Source organism: Ornithorhynchus anatinus, chromosome 3 (genome assembly GCF_004115215.2).
Source record: "Ornithorhynchus anatinus isolate Pmale09 chromosome 3, mOrnAna1.pri.v4, whole genome shotgun sequence".
Classification (NCBI taxonomy): domain Eukaryota; kingdom Metazoa; phylum Chordata; class Mammalia; order Monotremata; family Ornithorhynchidae; genus Ornithorhynchus; species Ornithorhynchus anatinus.
Window position 1 is genome coordinate 121,210,730 of NC_041730.1, and position 20,994 is coordinate 121,231,723.

At 42.7% G+C, this 20,994-nt stretch overlaps 1 protein-coding gene across 5 annotated transcripts; it reads left to right on the top strand.

The window, feature by feature from the left end:
• The first annotated feature begins 3,286 nt into the window (after window positions 1-3,286).
• Window positions 3,287-19,862, top strand: ZNF518A (zinc finger protein 518A). Of its 5 annotated transcripts, none has more exons than XM_029059714.2 (4): window positions 3,287-3,488; window positions 6,772-6,884; window positions 11,316-11,339; window positions 13,784-19,862. In XM_029059714.2, the coding sequence occupies exon 4, from the start codon at window positions 13,912-13,914 to the stop codon at window positions 18,529-18,531; it is 4,620 nt and encodes a 1,539-aa protein (XP_028915547.1). In that variant the 5' UTR covers window positions 3,287-3,488; window positions 6,772-6,884; window positions 11,316-11,339; window positions 13,784-13,911; the 3' UTR covers window positions 18,532-19,862. The 5 variants fall into 5 exon arrangements, with proteins under 5 accessions (XP_028915547.1, XP_028915551.1, XP_028915546.1 ...); XM_029059718.2 differs by having other exon boundaries at window positions 6,848-6,884; XM_029059713.2 differs by lacking the exon at window positions 11,316-11,339.
• The last annotated feature ends 1,132 nt before the right edge of the window (window positions 19,863-20,994 follow it).

A 20,994-nucleotide genomic window follows, 5' to 3' on the forward strand; every position in this document is an offset into this window, starting at 1 on the left:
CACCCTAGCTTGCACTCTTTATTTCATTCATTCATTCATTCTTTCAATCAATCGTATTTACTGAGCACTAACTGTGTGCAGAGCACAGTACTAAGTGCTTGAAAAGTACAATACAGCAGTAAAGAGAGACAATCCCTGCTCATTTTATTTATCTCAAGTTCACCTTTTCACTCTGGGGTATTCTTTATTCTCCTGCCTATAACCCCTTGCTCATTCATTCATTCATTCAATAGTATTTATTGAGCACTTACTATGTGCAGAGCACTGTACTAAGCGCTTGGAATGTACAAATCGGTAACAGATAGAGACAGTCCCTGCCCTTTGACGGGTTTACACTGATCGGGGTAGACGGACAGACAAGGACAATATTGAAATTCCCTCCTCATTCTTATCTGCCAGACCCATCACTCCCCATCTTCAATGGCCTACTGAAATCTCACCCAGGAGGCCTTCCCTGATTAATTTATCTTCTCTCCAAGTTATATCCCGCCAAGTACCACCTCAGCACTTTTGCACCACCTATTTAGGCATTCACAACCAACTTTACTCCTTATGCATTCTACTAATTCCACATAACCCTATTATTCCTCCTCTTTGACGGCTTTGCTCTTTGTAGACTCCTTGCAGGCAGGGATTGTCCTCTAACTCTGTTGTTCTCACCCGAATGCTTAGTTCAGCCCTCTGCAAACAGTAGGTGCTCAGTAAATACTATTGATTATTGATTGGTTCATTGAGATTCTGTGGAATAAATGTAAACTGAAGTGGCCCGGTCGGTTGAGAGCAAAAACAATTTTTCTTTTCGACTTTCAGACTCATCCAGGGCCCCTATTTCCAACATGGCCCGCGCCTGCAGGGCTGCTGGGGAAGTAAGCAGCAGCAACATGGCGCCTCTACAGATTTTTTACAAATTTGGGAACCTTTGGATTTAACTGTACTTTACATGACCTTGGTGGCTATAGCCTACAGGTTCCCTTTACCCCAAGACTTGTTGGTCTCAAGACTTCTAGCTTATTTTTACGTTATTTAAATCTTGTCTACTGTGTGTCCGCCATGCCCTTTCATCCTATTTTCAATCTGTGAGCCCGAGGAGGACCGGAGACCACGTCGACCAGTAAATCTGCACTGCTCTTATGTATCTCCTAACGGTACTCTCACACAGTGCTTCAAAAATATGATTATCACTCCGATTACTGTTGGATTTATATCCGCTCCAGAACTCGTCACATTGACACCTATGAAGTGCAACTACCACAACTTCCTACCCTGACTTTTGTCATGTTTGCGCTTGGGGTGTGAAAACCGTATCTGCCAGGGGGTCGCAGTGAGGGAAGAAACGGTAGAAAAAGTCGAATTTCGTGCCCTTTTCCAACCCCTCACTTATGAAGGGGGCCACTTCAAGAGCTGGTTCGATTTAGAGTTTATAAATGTAGTTTCTTCAGTAGTATTTATTGAGTGCTATGTGCACAGCACTGTACTAAGTGCCTATTTATTGAGCACTATGTGCACAGCACTGTACTAAGCGCCTATTTGAGTGCTATGGGCACAGCACTGAACTAAGTGCCTATTTATTGAGCACTATGTGCACAGCACTGTACTAAGCACTTATTTATTGACTATGTGCACAGCACTGTACTAAGCACCTATTTATTGAGCGCTATGTGCACAGCACTTAACTAAGCACCTGGTTATTGAGCGCTATGTGCACAGCGCTATACTAAGCACCTATTTATTGAGTGCTATGTGCACAGCATTGTACTAAGCACCTATTTATTGAGCGCTATGTGCACCGCGCTGAACTAAGCACCTGGATATTGAGCGCTATGTGCATAGCGCTGTACTAAGCACCTATTTATTGAGTGCTATGTGCACAGCGCTGTACTAAGCACCTATTTATTGAACGCTATGTGCAGTGCTGTACTAAGCACCTGTTTATTGAGCGCTATGTGCACAGCGCTGTACTAAGCACCTATTTATTGAGTGCTATGTGCACAGCACTGTACTAAGCACTTGTTTATTGAGCACTATGTGCACAGCACTGTACTAAGCACCTGTTTATTGAGCACTATGTGCACAGCACTGTACTAAGCGTTTGGAATGTACAATTCCCTGCCCAAGGATGGGCTCATGTAGTTGTCAGAGCCTGGATGGCCTCCTTTCCCCTCCATGCCTCTTCTTTAGCGTGGCTCAGTGAAAAGAACACGGGTTTGGGAGTCAGAGGTCATGGGTTCGAATTCCCGCTCTGCCCCTTGGCAGGCGTGTGACTGTGGGCAAGTCACTTCACTTCTCTGGGCCTCAGTTACCTCATCTGAAAAATTTATTGCCATTGTTCTTGTCTGTCTCCCCCGATTAGACTGAAAGCCCATCAAAGGGCAGGGACTGTCTCTATCTGTTGCCGATTTGTCCATTCCAAGTGCTTAGTACAGTGCTCTGCACATAGTAAGCGCTCAATAAATACTATTGAAAGAATGAATAAAATGGGGATGAAGACTGTGAGCCTCGTGTGGGCCAACCTGATGACCCTGTATCTCCCCCAGCGCTTAGTACAGTGCTCTGCACATAGTAAGCGCTCAATAAATACTATTAAATGAATAAATAAAATGGGGATGAAGACTGTGAGCCTCGTGTGGGCCAACCTGGTGACCCTGTATCTCCCCCAGCGCTTAGTACAGTTTTCTGCACATAGTAAGCACTCAATAAATACTATTGAATGAATGAATAAAATGGGGATGAAGACTCTGAGCCTCGTGTGGGCCAACCTGATGACCCTGTATCTCCCCCAGCGCTTAGAACAGTGCCCTGCACCTAGTAAGCGCTTAACAAATACCAACATTCTTCTTCTTCTTCTTCCCCGTCCCTGAGGAGAGGAAGATATTCACTCATTCAATAGTATTTATTGAGCGCTTACTAGGTGCAGAGCACTGGACTAAGCGCTTGGAATGAACAAGTCGGCAACAGAGAGAGACAGTCCCTAACGTTTGACGGGCTTCCAGTCTAATCGGGGGAGACGGACAGACAAGAACGATGGCAATAAATAGAGTCGAGGGGGAGAACATCTCGTAAAAACAGTGGCAACTAAATAGAATCAAGGCGAGGTACATTTTATTAACATAAGTGAGGGTAGGGTGGTGGCTCCCTGGTGGGGGGGGGGGAAAGAGCTGGGGGGGAGGCCGTCGTCGGTCCAGGAGGGAAGGTTCCCCGATTGAGGAGGGGCACAGAGGGAGGGCGTTTTGGGAGGGGGGAGGACGGGGAAGGCTTCCCCCTTGGGGCGCCATCTTCGCCCGCGGCCTGGGTGTCGACGGCCTCGACCGCCGCCTGAGGCGGGGGGCCTCTCCGGCCTCCGTCCGCCTCCGCCGCCCCCCTCAGGTGCAACGCGTATCCCTCCGCCGCGGCTCCAGCGCCGTCGCCCGAGGACCGGCTCGGCGGCAAATCCCCGGATGGAAGTGTTATGGCCGCCAACGGTGACTCGCCGGCCATGGAGACCACGCCAGGTATTTACCTCGAGCCGAACGGCCCCAACGGGGCGGAGGTGCCCGGGCTGGTCGGGGGGGGCGCTCGGCGGGAGGTTTCCAGGAGGAGGCCGCCCACCGACCCCCCCCCCTCCACGCCCGACCGGGGAAAGAGCGCCTCGTTGGAGGAAGAGCCCGTTAAATAGTCCCTCCTCGGCTCCCGAGGAACTTGTGGGAAAGTTTCCCCCACCGAGCCCGACCGCTTGTGGGCGGGCCGACCCCGTCCTTTGGGGGCGCCGGGCCGCCTCCCCGCCATCGGGGGCCATTTCCAGCTGGTTTTCCTCGGCCTCGCCGGGCAAACGACCCCCTCAGGCGGCGGCCCTCCCCGGGGCCGCTTCACCGCCGTGTCCCTCCGCGCGGCCCGTGAAGACGGATGGCGGGCGGGGGGTGGGGGGGGGGGGAAGGCCGGCGGGGTCGCCGCCAAGTTGAACGTCGCCTCGGTCGGGTCCCCTCCGTGGCGGGGAGTCAGGGCTCCGTGTGAGGGGACGGAGCCGGGGCCCGCCCCGACGACCACCCCCATCCCCACCCTCCCCTCGTCCCCACCTCGTGAGGGGAGACGTCGGCTCGACCGTTGTGGGCCTGCCCCGTGACCGGTTGGGAGCCATTATTGCTGCCCAATGGCGACGCCCCTCAGGGTCCCCTTCTCCCCCCCAAACCCGCCCGATCTCTGCCTTCATCCCGCCTTCTCATCCCCTCCCACCGCCCGTCCATCACACCCAGGTGCCAGGGCTATTTATTTCAGGCGGGGAGCCTCGACGGCTCCTCGCCTAAAAGGCCTCTTGACACCTCTCCCTCATGCTCAGGTAGCGCCTTTGGGCAGGTGGCGTGTTGAAGGCCATTGGCAAGGCCCCGAGATGATGCCAGGTCATGGAGAGTCACCTATTAAACCGAAAAATAAAGAGTATTTTCCCTAGGGATGTTATCATTTAAGGGCAGGTAGAATAAAGTTGATCCGTTGAGGTTCGGGACTACTTGGAAGTTCCAGTTCAAGAGCGGAGGTGACCCAAATGAGGAGGCTCTTCGGATGGAATATAGTAACAGTGATAATAAAGGCTCTTCAGCCGGAATATAATAATAAAAAAAAAGTTGGTATTTGTTAAGCGCTTACTGTGTGCAGAGCACTGTTCTAAGTGCTGGAGGAGATAACAGGGTCATCAGGTTGTCTCACGTGAGGCTCACAGTTAATCCCCATTTTACAGATGAGGTCACTGAGGCCCAGAGAAGTGAAGTGACTTGCCCACAGTCCCACAGCTGACAAGTGGCAGAGCCGGGAGTTGAACTGATGACCTCTGACTCCAAAGCCCAGGCTCTTTTCCACTGAGCCACGCTGCCATTCAATAGTATGTATTGAGCGCTTACTATGTGCAGAGCACTGTACTAAGCGCTTGGAATGGACAGTTCAGCAACAGATGGAGACCATCCCTGCCCACTGACGGGTGCACAGTCTAATCGGGGGAGACAGAAGGACAGAAATAAGACAACTTAATCGCAATAAATAGAATCAAGGGGATGGACACCTCATTAACAAAATAAATAGAGTAATAAAATATACAAATGAGCACAGTGCTGAGGAGAAGGGAGGGGGGAGGTGAAGGAGGGGTAGAGAGGGAGCAGAGGGAAAAGGGGAAGCTCAGTCTGGGAAGGCCTCTTGGAGGAGGTGAGCTCTCAGTAGGGCTTTGAATTATCACTGTTATTCAAGTACTATTGAGTAACAGTGATGATAAAGGCTCTTTAGCTGGAATATAATGATACTACTAATAAGGATATCGAGTGCTTGCTTTGTGTCAAGCGCCGTTCTGGGCACTAAGAGAAGATCATCAAGATGGACATGGTCCCCGGCCCACGTAGGCCTCGCAGTCTTAATGTCAATGTTGAAACCTGTTTTGATCAAATTTAAGGAAGGCGATTTGACTCTTTCAACCTGCTGAGTTAGGGCATCGAGGAAACTCTACCAGACCGTTTTGATTTGTGGTCCAGCAATCGTGTCTTGGGTTTGTCTGGCACACATTTTAATGGCCCTTTTTAAGAAAATCAGATTGATCCTTTGAATTTTCCCGCCCCTTTTGGTCACGTTAAAACGCCCAACTTTGAGTCCCGAACCTTTTCTTTTGTTGAAAATATATAAAGCCCTAGGATGTTTTGTCATGTTAATGTGAAATAGGCCTGATGTTTATTGAATGTGTCTTCTCTTGTTCCCATATGAAAATTGAAACCAGTTGATCGTGAAGTGTAAATGGTCTCTTGTGGGGTGTGAGGGTATGTGTTTTTTTTAAACCCCAAACAACAAGTGAGATCAGATGGAGTGGGAAGTAACCATCCCCAATATGTGGGAAATGAGTCCAAGTTTTTTTTTTAATTCTCACAAATTTACCATGAATTAATTGACTTCAGTTAGGGATTCCTACCCTATTCTGTAAAGACAAGAAAGCTCCCTTCCAAATCCACCAAAGATATAATAGTATAAATGTACAAGTTGAAGCATGTAAGTAATTATTATTTGATGTGTTTAAAATGTGGTGTAGTGTGTAATATTCCTAAAATTAGGAACTCTGTCATTTTGTGTAATTTCATGTACAGCAAATATGTAGTAATATGCATCTAACAAATATTGAATTAGTTTTTGGCGAAAGACTGTTCAGATGCATGAGTAAATTATTTAAAGTGTCTTGCAATGTATACGTGTATTACAGTAAAAGCCTGGAAACCTCTGCTAGAGGAGAGTCGTGGAAGTATGCTGTTCCTTCTCGTGGTTTTTCTTCCTGTGGTAGCAGACAGTGGAGCTTAAGTGGATAGAGTGTCCAAGTAATGGCAACCTCTGGAACTCCTGCCGAACCGTGAACTGAAAATCCCCCAAACTCAGACCACCTGTTAAGTTTATTTTGGCTCTTTCCTCTGGCAGAGTTTTACTGGCTACTACTGTTCTTCTAAGATGGAAAACCGGTCAAGTTATAATTGATTAATTAGACCAAAATGCAAAGTAATTTGCTCTGGACGTTTATGATGCTGTTTCCTGTCGTGTGTACTTCAAAGCGTCTTTGGGGAGTTATTCGAATCTCGACAGTTCAGCCTAAAAAATTAAGATAGACTCTCTGGTTAAGTTGCCAGTGGATTTGTAAATGTTCAGATTATCTCGTGATCAAACAAATCAACTAAGTAGACCTTGTCTTTAGAGTGAAATATAAAGATTGCTCATTACTTTTCCTTGCCTTTAAACATGAAAATAGTAATGCATTCATAATTTTAAACCTGTGCTTTTCATTTTTAGATTTCATCTCTTTTAATCAGTGTTCCTGATTGTCGTTTTGTTCAAGCATTTTATTTTCTGCCTCTTGTTCCTTCAGTGATTGAAGTCCTGGAACATAGTTTCTCTTTAAAATAGTAAGTTAATAATTTTATTCTCTAAATAAAGCTACCTATATTTTGCTTAAGTTTGAATTTTTAAGAAGAAAAGTTGTTGGCATATTTTTAGGTGAAGAGTTGAGGAGTTCTAAAAAGAGCTAAATGTTTATCATTTTTCAATTATTGTAAAATACCTCTGTCCTTACCGGATAGTGCCTTCTAGGAGAATTCCAGGCTGGACAAATGGAGCCTTGAACAGGCTGTGATTGATTTAGGGGTCACGAGCCCATAGCCACATTGGGGTATCCTAAAGCTCAACTTCATTGAGTTCAGGTTGAGTTTCCATGCCATCTCCGTCCTTCTCGTTGTGGGCTGGGGGTACCAGGTGCTGCTGTGAGGATGCTTTTATGGTCTTCTATATTTCCCTTTGAAAGGGAAGCTTGAGCTCACTTTTAGCCTGGACCAAACCCAGGTGTCGTGGTCCGAGGTTCCATTTAGGCTAGACTAAGCAGAAGCGAGGGCCGGGATTTCGACACTGTGCCAGGGAGAAAGGTGGATCTGTTATCCTTGCAACCGAGTAAGTGCCCCTCTGGTTCGCTGCATTCTTTAGCAATCCCTCTCCATTCTACCTCCCCCTTCACCTCCCCCCCCCATTTTTTTTTCCTTTGCTCTTTTCCCACATGCCCTAGCTTGGTCTTCCCTGCCTTAATTCCTGCCCTGATTAGGCATTTCTTCAGTTAGCAGGATTTATTGAGGTCCGCTAATAATAATAATGATGGCATTTGTTAAGCACTTACTGTGTGCAAAACACTGTTGTAAGCTCTGGGGAGGATACAAGGTGATCAGGTTGTCCCACGTTGGGCTCTCAGACTTCATCCCCATTTTACAGATGGGGTAACTGAGGCACAGAGAAGTGAAGTGAATTGCCCAAAGTCACCCAGCTGACAAGTGGCCGAGCCAGGATTTGAAGCCATGACCTCTGACTCCCAAGCCCGGGCTCTTTCCACTGAGCCACGCTGTTTCTCACTATATACGGAACATTGTTATCTCTTGCCGAGGAGAATTATGAAAGGAAAACAAGATAAATTCTGAGATAGGACAGACACATATAAATGCAGAAGGGGATATATGTACATATATATACACACGCTCATATATGTAAACCAGTAAAAAGTTTACAAAAACTCAAGTGGTAGAAGCATGAAAACGTAATGATCAAATCTGCAATATTCCCAAATATTGAACGGTGACTTGAGATAAATCGGAGCCAGGGGAAATTAATCTGGGAAGACTTCATGGAAAAGAACCATTTGAATATTGAAGGCATAAGAAGAGTTTGAGAAAAATACCTGCTCTGTTTCATCATCATCACTGATAATGCGGGACCCCTGGTACTGTACTAGGCACTCTAAAATGAGGATATAGAGGCCTTATTCTCTTGCCTGGAGTTCCTGAGAGTCTACAAAGCACCTTTGATTGTTGGAAAGGGAAAACAGTTTTCCCTTTCTGGAGAACACAGTCTGTGACAGCACCCACTCAACTTGTCCTCGTGTAGTTCTCTCAGACTTGTTGGAGAGTTGGAGGGGATCATGGCCAAACACAGCACATGGCTCTGCTAGCTAAACTTTCAGGAGCCTAGCAGCCCCAAAGCAGCACTCCGGTTCACCTCTAGTGCATCTAGGAAGTAGCGTGGCCTAATGGGTAGAGCACGGGCCTGGGAGTCAGAAGCACCTGAGTTTTAAACCCACTTATGCCATTTGTCTTCTTTGGCCTTGGGCAAGTCACTTAACTTCTCTGCCTCAGTTCCCTCATCTATAAAATGGTGATTAGGACTGTGAGCTCTGTGTGGGACGGGGACTGTGTCCACCCTGATTACCTTGTATCTACCCCAGTGCTTACTTCAGTGCCTGGCACACAGTAAGCACTTAACAAATACCATTAAGGCAAAAACCAACCAGAACAAGAGCGAGGGCCTTTATTCTGATCCCGGCTCTGCCACTTGCCTGCTGTGTGACCTTGGACAAGTAATTTCCCTTCACTGGGCCTCAGTTTCCTCATCTGTCAAAAGGGGATTCGGTACCTACTTTCTCTCCAACTTAGTCTGTGAGCCCCATATGGGATGGAGGAATTTGTCTGACTTGATGATCTTGTGTCTACCCCAGCATTTATTACAGTGCTTAACAAGTACAATTATATGATTATCTGGGCTAGGACACAATATAGTAACTTGATGTTGTACACGGTGAGGATGAAGCATTTAGTACACAATTGATGCTCAATAAATACCATTGATGAATTGTGTCCCTAAATTATAGATTTAAGTGCTTACACTGTGTCAGGTGTTTCTAGGTAGATCTGAGGCAACACACTCTTCTCCTTAATAATAATAATAATGGTATTTGTTAAGCACTTACTATGTGCCAAGTACTGTTCTAAGCCCTGGGGAGGGCGGGTACAAGGTAACCAGGTGGGAGTCACAGCCTCAATCCCCATTTTACAGAGGAGATAACTGAGGCACAGAGAAGTTAAGTGACTTACCCAAAGTCACACAGCTGGGAAGTGGCGGACCCAGGTTTAGAGCCACAACCTCTGACTCCCAAGCCCATGCTCTTGACATCTATGAGTATTTGAAGGCGATATATTAATAAAAGGAATCGCCATTAACTAATTAATCATTATATCACTAGGAGATAGAGAGTAAGTAGTGCTTTTCCCAGTTCTGAAGCTGAGGGATTTGTCAGATTACACAGAGAATTAATGCCAGAGCTGTTCAAAAACAAGTTTTCAGCTCGTAGTGTAGTTTCAGTCACTAGACCATGTTTGTCTTCCAATATCCAAAATATGGAGATGCTTACTTAGAGATTCAGGGCCATGGGTACAGTGCTCTGTGTTTTAAAATCGGTAGCTCATTACAATCTTTTCTTGACTTATCGATAGCTATTCCACTTATCCATAACAATTCTGTAATTCTGTACTAGAAATGAAGTTTAGTCTTGCTGTAGGTTTTACCTTAGAAAGTTCTGAAGGCCATTTTTGTCACCACAATACCTTACTCCCAATCCCTTTTTGTTATACCTCGATCAGCATCCTGTGTGTTTTATTTCCCTGGTGTCCGTAGAAGCGTCTAAAGTTTTTTCCTTTTTCCCTGAAGTTACCGCAAAAGATGACAGATGAAAAACACAGGATGGTTGCTGAACACGATTAGGTTAAGCAGTCAGTGTGAGGGTATTGTCTCTCTGCTGAGTACCAAACACTGTGGAAATGGCCAAAAGGAAGTGAAGGGTGATTTTGGAATCAATAGTCATATGCTGAATAAATCATGTTAAAGGTGCAGAGGAAAATGAATCCAGTTTGGCTTCGTGTCCCATTCGGTGACTACTGCTTGCTGGCATTATTTTACGCATCATTGTAGTCTTACGGGGAGTAGCAGGAGATTAAAGATAATTGACAATTTAAAAAAATCACCTGCTGAAATACTGTGAGCTGAAAAATTCCAAGTACTAATTTTTCACCAGTTTTCATATTTAATAATGTTGGTATTTGTTAAGCGCTTACTATGTGCCGAGCACTATTCTAAGCACTGGGGTAGACACTGGGGAATCAGGTTGTCCCACATGGGGCTCACAGTCTTAATCCCCATTTTACAGATGAGGTAACTGAGGCACCAAGAAGTTAAGTGACTTGCCCAAAGTCACACATTTCTAAGTTTGGCTTAGCTGAGCTGGCTCCTGTCGCTCTCTTCCCCCACCCCTCTAGCTAGGCTAGGCAGAAGCAGGGGCAGGGATTTCTAGGCTTCTCTTCTTCGCTTTTCTTCTCTTCTTCACTCTCTTCCCCCACCCCTCCGTCTGAACTCTGATCCTTCCAGGCCATTGAAGTTTCAATGTGATTTCTGTTGCCAGAAGCCTGAGATCTGTAAAGAAGCTCAGGCCTCACCCTGCCCTGGCTGCTCAAGATAAGAAGTCAGAGCTCATTTTAAAGACCTTTCAAAATGTAGGAAAGTAGAAATAGGGGTATTAGCCGAAAAAGGTAATATGATTAAACTGCCTTAAAAGTACTTTGTGCACATTTTGAGTTATGCACCATATTCTTTTTTGAATATGCGTAATGATTAATATGTTTGAAATAGAATGGATACGTTAAGTTTTGAAATACTTAAGTTCACTTATGATGAATTCTTTACAATAGCCGTATCTAGATAAATAGAGAGATAAAAATGTTTGTCCACTCTTAGCTTTATATTTTTACTGAGGAAATGGGGGAATTAATTGAAGTTTTCAATTTGATTTCTAAATCTTTATTTTGCTTCAGTTATATCTATATATATCAAATCAAAGAAATGCTTTGGTGTGATAAGGCCATTGATTATAACATCAATGATATAGAATGTAGTAAGCCTAATTCTTTCATTGCCTAAAATTTTTCCCTGAGTACTTTGGGAAGCAGCCGTGGCTTTTTTCTGACCTCTTTCAGATCACCGGATGACTACTGCAGCAGGTAATTTGGCTCGGTATTTTATAATCTTATGATCTGGGTCTCTTTCCCACATCCTCCCCATGGCCTGAAGCTCCTCCCCCACCGTATTCTCCAGGCCACCACTCTCTCCGCCGTCAAAGCATTGTTAAGGTCACGTCTCCTCCAAGAGGCCTTCCCTGATGAAGCCCTTCCCCCCCCCCCCCCCCCCGGCTCGCTCTCCCTTCTGCATTGTCTTTGCCCTTGGATCTATGACCTTTGGATATTTGGTATTCGTCCCAACCCCACAACACTTATGTACATATCTTTAAATTTATGTAGTACAGATTATTTATATTAATGTCTGCCTCCTTCTCTAGACTATAAGTTCATTAAGGGCAGGGAACATATCCACTAATTCTGTTGAATTGTACTCTCCCAAGTGCTTAGTACAGGGCTCTGCACATCGTAAACATTCAGTAAATAACCAATGACCGATTGAAATGAGAGGTGAAGCGAAAGTGAAAAAAGTTCCAGGCATTGCAAGCATTAAATGTAATAATATGGCTGGGACTCTGAGTCCTGCATTGGCATTTTCAGCCTCACAAGCAGCTCATAAGTGAATTTCACCGTCAGTGGTGTCTTCTTTGAAAAGGACAAATACTGATGTATAATTTTAGAACTGATTCAGTAGTATTTGAATGGAACAAAATGTCATGTTTAAAAAGTGTCTTTAAAGAGTTATACTAAAAAGGAAGAGGAGGAAAACCGATAATTAACCATACCACCTGATGGGTGACCCCTGCCAACTGAGAATTGCCATGGAGCACCTGAGAGGATTTAACTGATATCTGTTGCTGAATTGTACATTCCAAGTGCTTAGTACAGTGCTCTGCACATAATGAGCGTTCAATAAATACTCTTGAATGAATTAATTAATTTAACTCCAAGAGAAAGCAAGTTTTTTTGTTTAGAAAGGAGGGAGGACCTTTCACCTTCTATATCCAAGCCACATTCATATTGTGCAGAATCCTTTTTCTCCTTTCCCCTCTACACTTCCATTCTCATCCTTCCCCATTCAGGTGTGTTTCTTGGATAAATGACAACAACCAAGGAACTTCTATTGCTCGAGTTTTCCAAGCAGCCGATCTTCCTCATTTGCAGCCCTCCTCCAGATGGAGTCAAGAAGTGTATAATAATACAAAATTCGCTTTTGACTTCTATTGACTTTCTTTCCTTAAACTAAGAGGGTAAATGCCTGGGGTTAGTTCACTCTTATTTTTTCCTTCATTTGGAAAAATCATTAGTTCAGTTAAATATCACTATTCAACCAGTGAAAGATCTAACCCATTTCTCAAGTGGTTTTTACAACGCAACAGAAATAATTTTCTGCACTGTTTAGATGGCCAAATCTGAGTACCATCACTCCCCACTCTTAAGTAGTTGGCAGAGGTAGGTAGAACATTGAGAGGTTAAGATGACAAGAGGAAAGGAGAAGCGTTTCCTGGAGGCCTTTTTGCGCAAATAGCCACTTTGCTTCAACAAAATGCTTGAGAGCTCGGTACTTGTAGATCTTCAGCTATGGCATAGGTTGGGGCTGGTGGTTATTTTGGCCTTCGTGCCACTCTGATTTGTAGCAATTTCTTTCTGACATCAGACAGGCCATGATACACTTACTCTCCAACCCCCCTGCCATAGCATGGGTCTTGCAGCCATAGTGTGGTAGGGTTTCTTAATGAATCTGGGGCTGAAGGGAGCCTGGTAGACACTGCCACAGTCCCAGCTTTGCCACTTGTCTCCTGTTTGACCTTGGACAAGTCACTTCACTTCTCTGTGCCTCAGTTGCCTCATCTTTAAAATGGGGATTGAGACTGCGAGCCCCATGTGGGGTCCAACCCGATTTGCCTGTATCCATCCTGGCACTTAGTATGGTGCCTGTCATATAGTAAGCGCTTGATAAATTCCATAAAATGTTTGGCCCAGCTTAGCAGGACAGATTTGTCCTCAAGGCTACATTCACCTACATGTAGATGCTTTAGTGACATCTTGCAACTGTAGAACACAGTCTAGACTATGCCACTGGTTGGTTAGAAACTAGTGAATGTATACCTTGTATAAAATCGGTACAGTGCTCTGCACACAGTTAGCACTCAAAAACTCCCACTGGTTGATTGATCGATCTATCTGTGGTGTTTATTAGGTACCTGCCTACTGAGAGATGGGCACTGACTAAACATGTGGGAGAGTACAACAGTAAGAAGACCCACATTCTTTGCCCTCCAGGGACCTTACGATCTAATGGAAGAGGCAGACAAAAATATTTACAAGTAGTGAATGCCTGGGGAAGAATGCTGTTAAAATCCTACATTCAGTTTTCCTGTGTTTCTCTGCATATGGTGTGAATTTTATTTTTGAGTGTTAAGGGAAAATTTGAAATTATAAAGTTGATATTTTGATTTGATGTAGATTTTGATTGTGTTTACTTCTAGGTAAGTTAAATTGGAGGAAGTCCTGGAAATCCGAAGATGTTTCTGCCCAGGATTCCTTGTTTTGTACCTACATTTCAAGTGATTTCAGAAGTTTGCTGATGAAAGAAATAAGGGACACTTATTGAATCATGCCATTTGAAAAGAAGCATTTTTTTAATGATGAAGAGAGAACTACTCTTTTAAAAGATATTGGTGCAAAGAAACGATTTGATAATGCTATGAAAATTGGAATAGTTCATGATACGTTAATGTCTGCATCCCAGCCAACATTTTTAGAAGATAGCTTTTCTTATGAACTGAAAAATGTGAAAATTCACTTGCCTAAGGTAAATATACCCAAAGCAGTGGCATTGCAACATGAAGGTGACAGATTCAGAAAATTATTTCAGAGTAAACCACAAACTGCAAGAAAATCCCTTAGTAAAGAGAAGGTGAGTGCAAGTTCTTTACGGTGTTTAGAGGGACGGAGCTTGCTGCATAAATCTGAAGGGCAGTTTGAAGAAGAGGGGATGAAAACGGCAGCCAAAATCCTCAATTTCAACTGTTCAAAATGTAGAAACAATGTTCGATACAGCCCAAATGATTTGCAGAAACATTTTGAACTGTGGCACCAGGGAGAGTTGCCCTCATACCCTTGTGAAATGTGTAGTTTTTCAGCTAATGATTTTCAGGCATTCAAACAACACAGACGCATCCACCGAAGCACTTTAGTAAAATGTGAGATTTGTAATGATGAGACTACCTACACTTTACTGGACCTGACGAAACATTTCACATCTAAACATTGTGTGAAAGGTAATTTTCAATGTGAAAAATGTAGGTTTTCTACAAAGGATGTGGGCACATTTGTTCAGCACATTCATAGGCATAATGAAATCCAGTATAAATGTGGTCAGTGTCCTCAAGTAAGTTTTACCAAAGGAGAGTTCCAGCGGCATCTTCTTGTTCACTCTGGCACATTTTCCTTCCGTTGTCAGTATTGCAGCTACAGTGCGATGCGGAAGGATCACCTTATAAAACATGTTATAGGTTCGCATAGAGATAATTTATATGCAAAAGAGAAACTGGAAAAGGACAACTGTGAAAAAAGAATCATGAAGACCCCTTCGGGGCTTAAGCTTATATTAAGGAGATATAAAATGGGAACCTCAAGGAAGACACTTTGGAAAAGAAAGAAAATGAATAATGCGAGTGACGGAAGTACTGAAAAAGATACACAAGTGCTTAAAAGTATAAATAAAATTCAGCGTAATGCCGAAGAACAAAACCAACTTCTCAAGGAGCTGCATGTAAGTGAAGAAAAGACCACGTGTAACGAGAAGCAAACTCAGAACTACGCAGATTCAGAAATGAGAACCCTGTCAACCACACAAAACAATAAAACTGAAGAGGAATCAAGTTCCGGTTTGGGATCACTGAAGAATACTGTACATGGACCAACTGTGCTGATGGTGAAAAACAATAAAATAACTGTCCCCGCAAACTACAGCGCCAAGTTTATGGGATTCAAGCTGGTGGACGGAAAGCAACATATAGTGATAAAGTTGTTGCCCACCAGTAAACATAATTTGCATTCATCAGGTCGACAATCAGATGAAGTCAAAGTTAGCACTACTAATTCTCAGCTCCGTCCTGGTGACACCACTGGTTTATCGGTCCCAGGTGCTTCCCTGCACGCACATCAACTGAATAACACAGTTTGCACTATGTCTTCTACTCCTCTTTCATTTTCTGCTCTTCCATTTTCGGGGAAAGTGGAACCAGGAAAGCAAAAGACTGCTTTAGCTCACTGTAAGAGTAAATCTCTGACTGGTGCATATGAGAGCAAGACTCCTGGAAAAAGTCCACTGCACTTGTCCACAAAACCAGAGTTGGCAACGGCACCTTTGAATTTAGCCATGAAAGTTGGACCCAGAGGTAGTGTTGGCCCGTGTGGAAGTTGTACCACTCAAAGTCATCCTCAGGTGTTGTGTACCACTGTCACAAGCCCAGTCAATGTGGAGTCTCTGAAAACAAATTATCCCGGTGAACTAAAAGCACAAAATAGTAGAATGAGTGCTAACTACAACGTGAACTATCTCAACTATATGTCATCAGTTGACGACTCCAGTCATCCTCCAGAATCGTTACCTTTCCATAATTACTCCAAAGTGCACATTTTGGGTAGTCCATGTTGTAGTCCAGTAGGGGCGCATGAAAATCCAAAAGGAGAACCCCTAATGAGCCAAATGTTTTCTCATAGGAGTAACTTCGGGAATGAACCTAGTCCCTCATTTCCTGCACTGGCAAAGGGGAGCAAAAATCCAGGCAGTCTGTTAGAATCTCCATCCCAGAGTAGTAGGGCTTACCGCTCACCGGACACTAAGGATACGTGTGGATGTTTGAAAAAGGAGCCTTTCCGTGATGCAGATAGGCCGTGTTTTGTAGGAAGAGGACAAAGTAATGGCCAACAGTATTTGCACACTAATGAAAATCAAGATTTTGAGAGCATACCTGAGAAGTCCAAATGGGACCGTACCTCTTTTGTTAATTCATCCTCAATGCCTAAAATCACATCCGTTTTCTCTCTGCAGAGCAAGCAGGCATCTCATTTTTTGTCACCTGAAGTAAAACAGGTGCTCCAAGAGGTTTTGAAGGTAAAGTCAAGCACTCATGAAGAATCTCACAATATCTTAGATAAAGCTTTGAAACTTGAACAGCCATTTTGGAAACAGGAGGAGGAGAGCAACATAGTCACACGTGTAAAAGACTCAACTACATGCTGTTTACCCTTTCCTTCTAGTAAAATGGGTGTAACTGTACCTCCAAGAGATCTGAATGTAAAAGATAAGCCAACAAATTCAGTTATATACTATGGGAAAGAAAGGCAAGTACCATCAACATCGAACGATTTTGGAAATTCAGAGAAAATATCAAGAAGTTCTGGCGTTAACACATTACTTAAGACTCAGGCGGATACAGTAATAGCCCAACAGCATGTAAATGACAAAATATGGGCTACTACGGTAAATAGACCAGTAAATTCAGAACCCAATAAAGCTGTTTTTGTTCAGTCCACTTCAAAAGGATTTCTCGTACCACTGCACCTTGCTAACAAACCCGGATTACATGTTGTTTCAGGAAGATCTCGATCATCAACGAATCCACCGGACGTTTATTCAACCTCAGGCCTGCCTGCGTCTCTTCTTCTAAACAAGGGACCCGGAATGATTCTAACACTCAGCAATAAGATGCTTGGGGCAGCTGCGACTGTCCCAGATGACAGTGCTCGAGTATCTGGTGACGCTACAACCAAAGAGCCTAACAAAACACCTTTAAAGGCAGAGAGGAAAAGTGACCATCTTACGGCGGGGCTCTGTTCCTCTGCCTTCGGTAGTAGTCCTGATGTTACAGTTAGTTCAGCCAACAGCATGCCATTTAAGGGACCTTATGTTCTTTCTGGGTCTGCGGAAACGGCAGTGAGAGGGATTGCCTCTCTTAATGTGTTGCCTGAACATAGAAGCACAGTGTTGGGTACTTCGGATTCAGTAGAGCAGCAACGTGAATTCCAGCAGAAACCGTCGCTTTATGCACTCGTGCCCGAAGGTCAACCAACTGTTCTTCTAAAATGTGTGACACCACACAAGCCCAAAGTTCATAAACCTGATATAGTCCAAGATAATGCCAGTAGTCCAAGTCCTCAACCAAAGACATCTGAAGGAATGCAACAAAAGATATTACTGAAAATAGTTAAGACTCCTCCAGCTGAGGTCCTGGCTGATCATCAGTCAGGAAACAATTCCAGGCCCACTTTGCAAGAAGACAGCCTACAGTCTCATAAAATTTCCTCAGCAGAGCAGAAACAGCCTGCGTCTTCTAGTGATGCCTTACTCTTCTCAGATAGATTGGTGCCAGCGAGTCCGTCAGAGGGACCTTGCACTGCGACAGATGGTAGTAAAAAGTCAGGGTATCCTACATACCACAGAGAGGCACAATTATTAAGGTGTAAAACTAACTGTACCTGGGAGAGTGGCTTAAATAATGAGAAGCCCACATGGAATACCAGAAACAAAAGTTCAAAAATAAGAACTCACTTGAAACCTAAGGATCCTGAAACGGGGCTTGCGTGTAAAACCCGAAATGGTCGAAGAAAAACCAAAGGTGATTTCCAGGAACCACCTAAAAGGAAAGTAACAGTGCGCAGGAATTGTAAGCGGAAGACTCAAACCGAGGATGCCCTGGAGTCCCTTGGGTTTTGCAGACCAAAGTTATCAAAGGATGCTGTTAGGATTTTGAAACTTTTTCCTTTTAGTTCTAAGCAACTTGTGAAATGTCCTCGAAGAAATCAACCAGTTGTTGTATTGAACCATCCCGATGCGGATTCTCCGGAAGTAATCAATGTCATGAAAACGATCACAAAGTATAAAGGAAATGTACTCAAGGTTTCACTGTCCAAAAGAACTATTAATACTCTCTTGGAACCAGCGAATTGCAATGTTCCTAACGCATCTCTTGATGAGATTTCTGCTAAGAGGTACAGAAGGCGTAAAGCGTATTGTTCTGTGAAAGAAAGATTTGTGCTAAAGTTAACACTGAAGAAGACGAGCAAAAATAAATATCAGATTGTGAAAACTACCTCTGATAATACTTTGAAGGCTAAGTTTAGCTGTTGGTTTTGTGGTAGAATATTTGACAATCAGGATAGTTGGGTTGGTCATGGACAGAGACACCTAATGGAAGCTACTCGGGATTGGGATTTGTTAGGATAATTTACGTGGATTCATGAAAAAGCAAAACTCAGTTGCTTTTGAAAGAATTTTAAATTATGATATGCAGGTGTTTTGTATTACAACTTAGTAACTGAAGTTAAAAATTAAAAGCAAATGGCCATATTTTGATGGGAGAACAAACTTTTCTGTTGGCAGCAAATTGGAAAGACATAACAAAAACCATTCATGCTTAGGTTTTGAAACTAACTGCAGTTAGAGTACTATAAAACAACATGCTTTATGATTCGTTTTTACATTGTTACTAGTAGTGGACTTTCTGTTTTTTCTTACTGATTAGGGTATGTGTTCAGGATTTCTGTAAATAATCAGGAATTTAATGTACATATCTTTGTACCGTTCAGTCATTTGCTCTACTTCTTGCCCCAAGTTTGTGGGGCCTGAAAAGTTTATTCTCTCCTTCATTTTAGTTCTGTACTGCACTACTTAAACCTGGTTACAAAAACTTTCAGAACTACATAAAGCTGTTTTCACAATTTTGGTTTTAATTTCAGTTGCTAGGGTTTGTTTTGTTTTGTAAATTTATTTTTCAGGGATTGAACACTATTGTTAGCAAGTGCCTAAAAGATGTGAAACAGTTTACTCGGTCAGCTGTATCCGTAGGCCCAGGATGGGCCTTCCCCCCCCAAGAGTTTCATTTTGAAAGCCATATATGAATGCTTTAAGCTATCTCGCTATGCACATGACACTTGTACTATTTCTGTGCAGTTTGTCTACTTTCTTAGTGAAGAATTTTTCATATAAATAAAACTGTTACAATTGTGTTTATTACATTGAGCCTAAGAATGGAATTAATTGGGAATATCCAGTATATATTCATAATGTGTATGGTGTTGATTAAAAAAATTAGTAGTCCTAATTCCTGTAATGACTTTTGTCATCAATATTAAATTTATCTTAACATTATGTTTACACGACATAGTTCTGGTGTACTGTAGTTAAATTTTGTGGGAGTTTGGGTAGTTCCCTTTTTGAGATTTAGTTTTTTTGGAAAAAACCTCTATGGAAGAATATTCTGTTTAAAGCGTAGTGTAACTTTCAGAAAGTAAGATGGAAACTGTAGATATGGAGATTTTATTTCAGAGGGTGTGAGAAATATATTTTTTCAGAGTTATTTGTGTTGATGAATATTTAAAAAGGTCTTAAAATGAAGCGTAAGCCTAAAAAATTACCGTCTGATGTGGGCAGAACCTTTCACCATGTCATTGTATATTAAGTCTTATTTTTTCTTTAAAAATTTGGACATAATTTTACCGCAAATTGTATTTTCACTGCTATATATACTCCCGGACATATTAAAAATGAGACGACTATTTTCTTGAGATAATTTATTTTTTGGAAAGTGTAAATTTTTATTTATGTCAACAAGTGTTGAAGTAGCTGAGAAATGTAATTTCACTTTCATGAAGCAGTTTTTCATGGGAAAAATCTATCTCTGAAGTTTGTTAGCTATTTCTGCTGGCACAAGAATATGTCATCCCCCCTTATGAAATTGAATTTGAGATTTCATACCAGGTAGAGGTTGAAACATTTTTACTAGTGTGCCTTAATATAAAAAGTAACATTAAAGACAGAATATTTTCTTCAGATAGAGGAGATCCTCTAGTACATTTTCCATTGTGTTATTTATTTTATAGCATACCTAGGAGTAGTTATTAGAACCAGCACCATCTCGGACCTTTGTAAATTTTGCAAAGCTAGATGGAAAATTATCTTTATTGCATAAAAATGCAGGAAGCCTCCAATTTTTGCCTTAAATCTATTTGTAGGTATATTCTGCAGATGTTTGAAGAAATAACATTTTAATAATAACCATGTGGGAGCTTCTTTAATTTAAATATTAAATTGGCATTCATCCAATTTTTGGAATCTAAAGACTCTTAAACTGATCATCTTTTTCATCCCAGTGATAAGGCGGGTTTCCTTTTCTAGAAAATACTCTTCTGTCTGACAATCAGGGATACCTCTGTAGGCCTTTATAGAACCCATTTAAGAATAGCGTTTCCTTTAATTTTTAAGGAAATGAATGAAGTTTAGATCAGCTCAGTAAATACTTCAGTTTGCATCTATAGAACTATGTTTTCCTGAGAAATTGATTTTGCCAAATTTCATACTATGTATTCATTTTATAACTCTGAAAAATTCTTCAGAAAGCATTAATGATTTCCTTCCAGGCCATTTTCTTGCTCTGTCTCCCACCCCTTCAGGCTAATCATGTTTAGTTCTTTGAAGATTTCTAAAGTTCCTTACTGAAAGTATTTACTTTTCTATAAATTCCTAAGTTCAAACTCAGTAAGCAAAAATCAAATGAAGAATGCCAGATTCAGTTTTTGTTAGAGTTGTTAATGTTGCTCTTCACCACCTCTCCAGGAACTCTCCATATCACTGAAATATTTGTTGGTATCCCATTGTCAAGTCATCACCAATTTAGGCATCACATTTTCA

What these genes read in the sequence shown, in the direction of transcription:
- ZNF518A (XM_029059714.2), top strand. Translation starts at nt 13,912, where the DNA reads ATGCCATTTGAAAAGAAGCATTTTTTTAATGATGAAGAGAGAACTACT.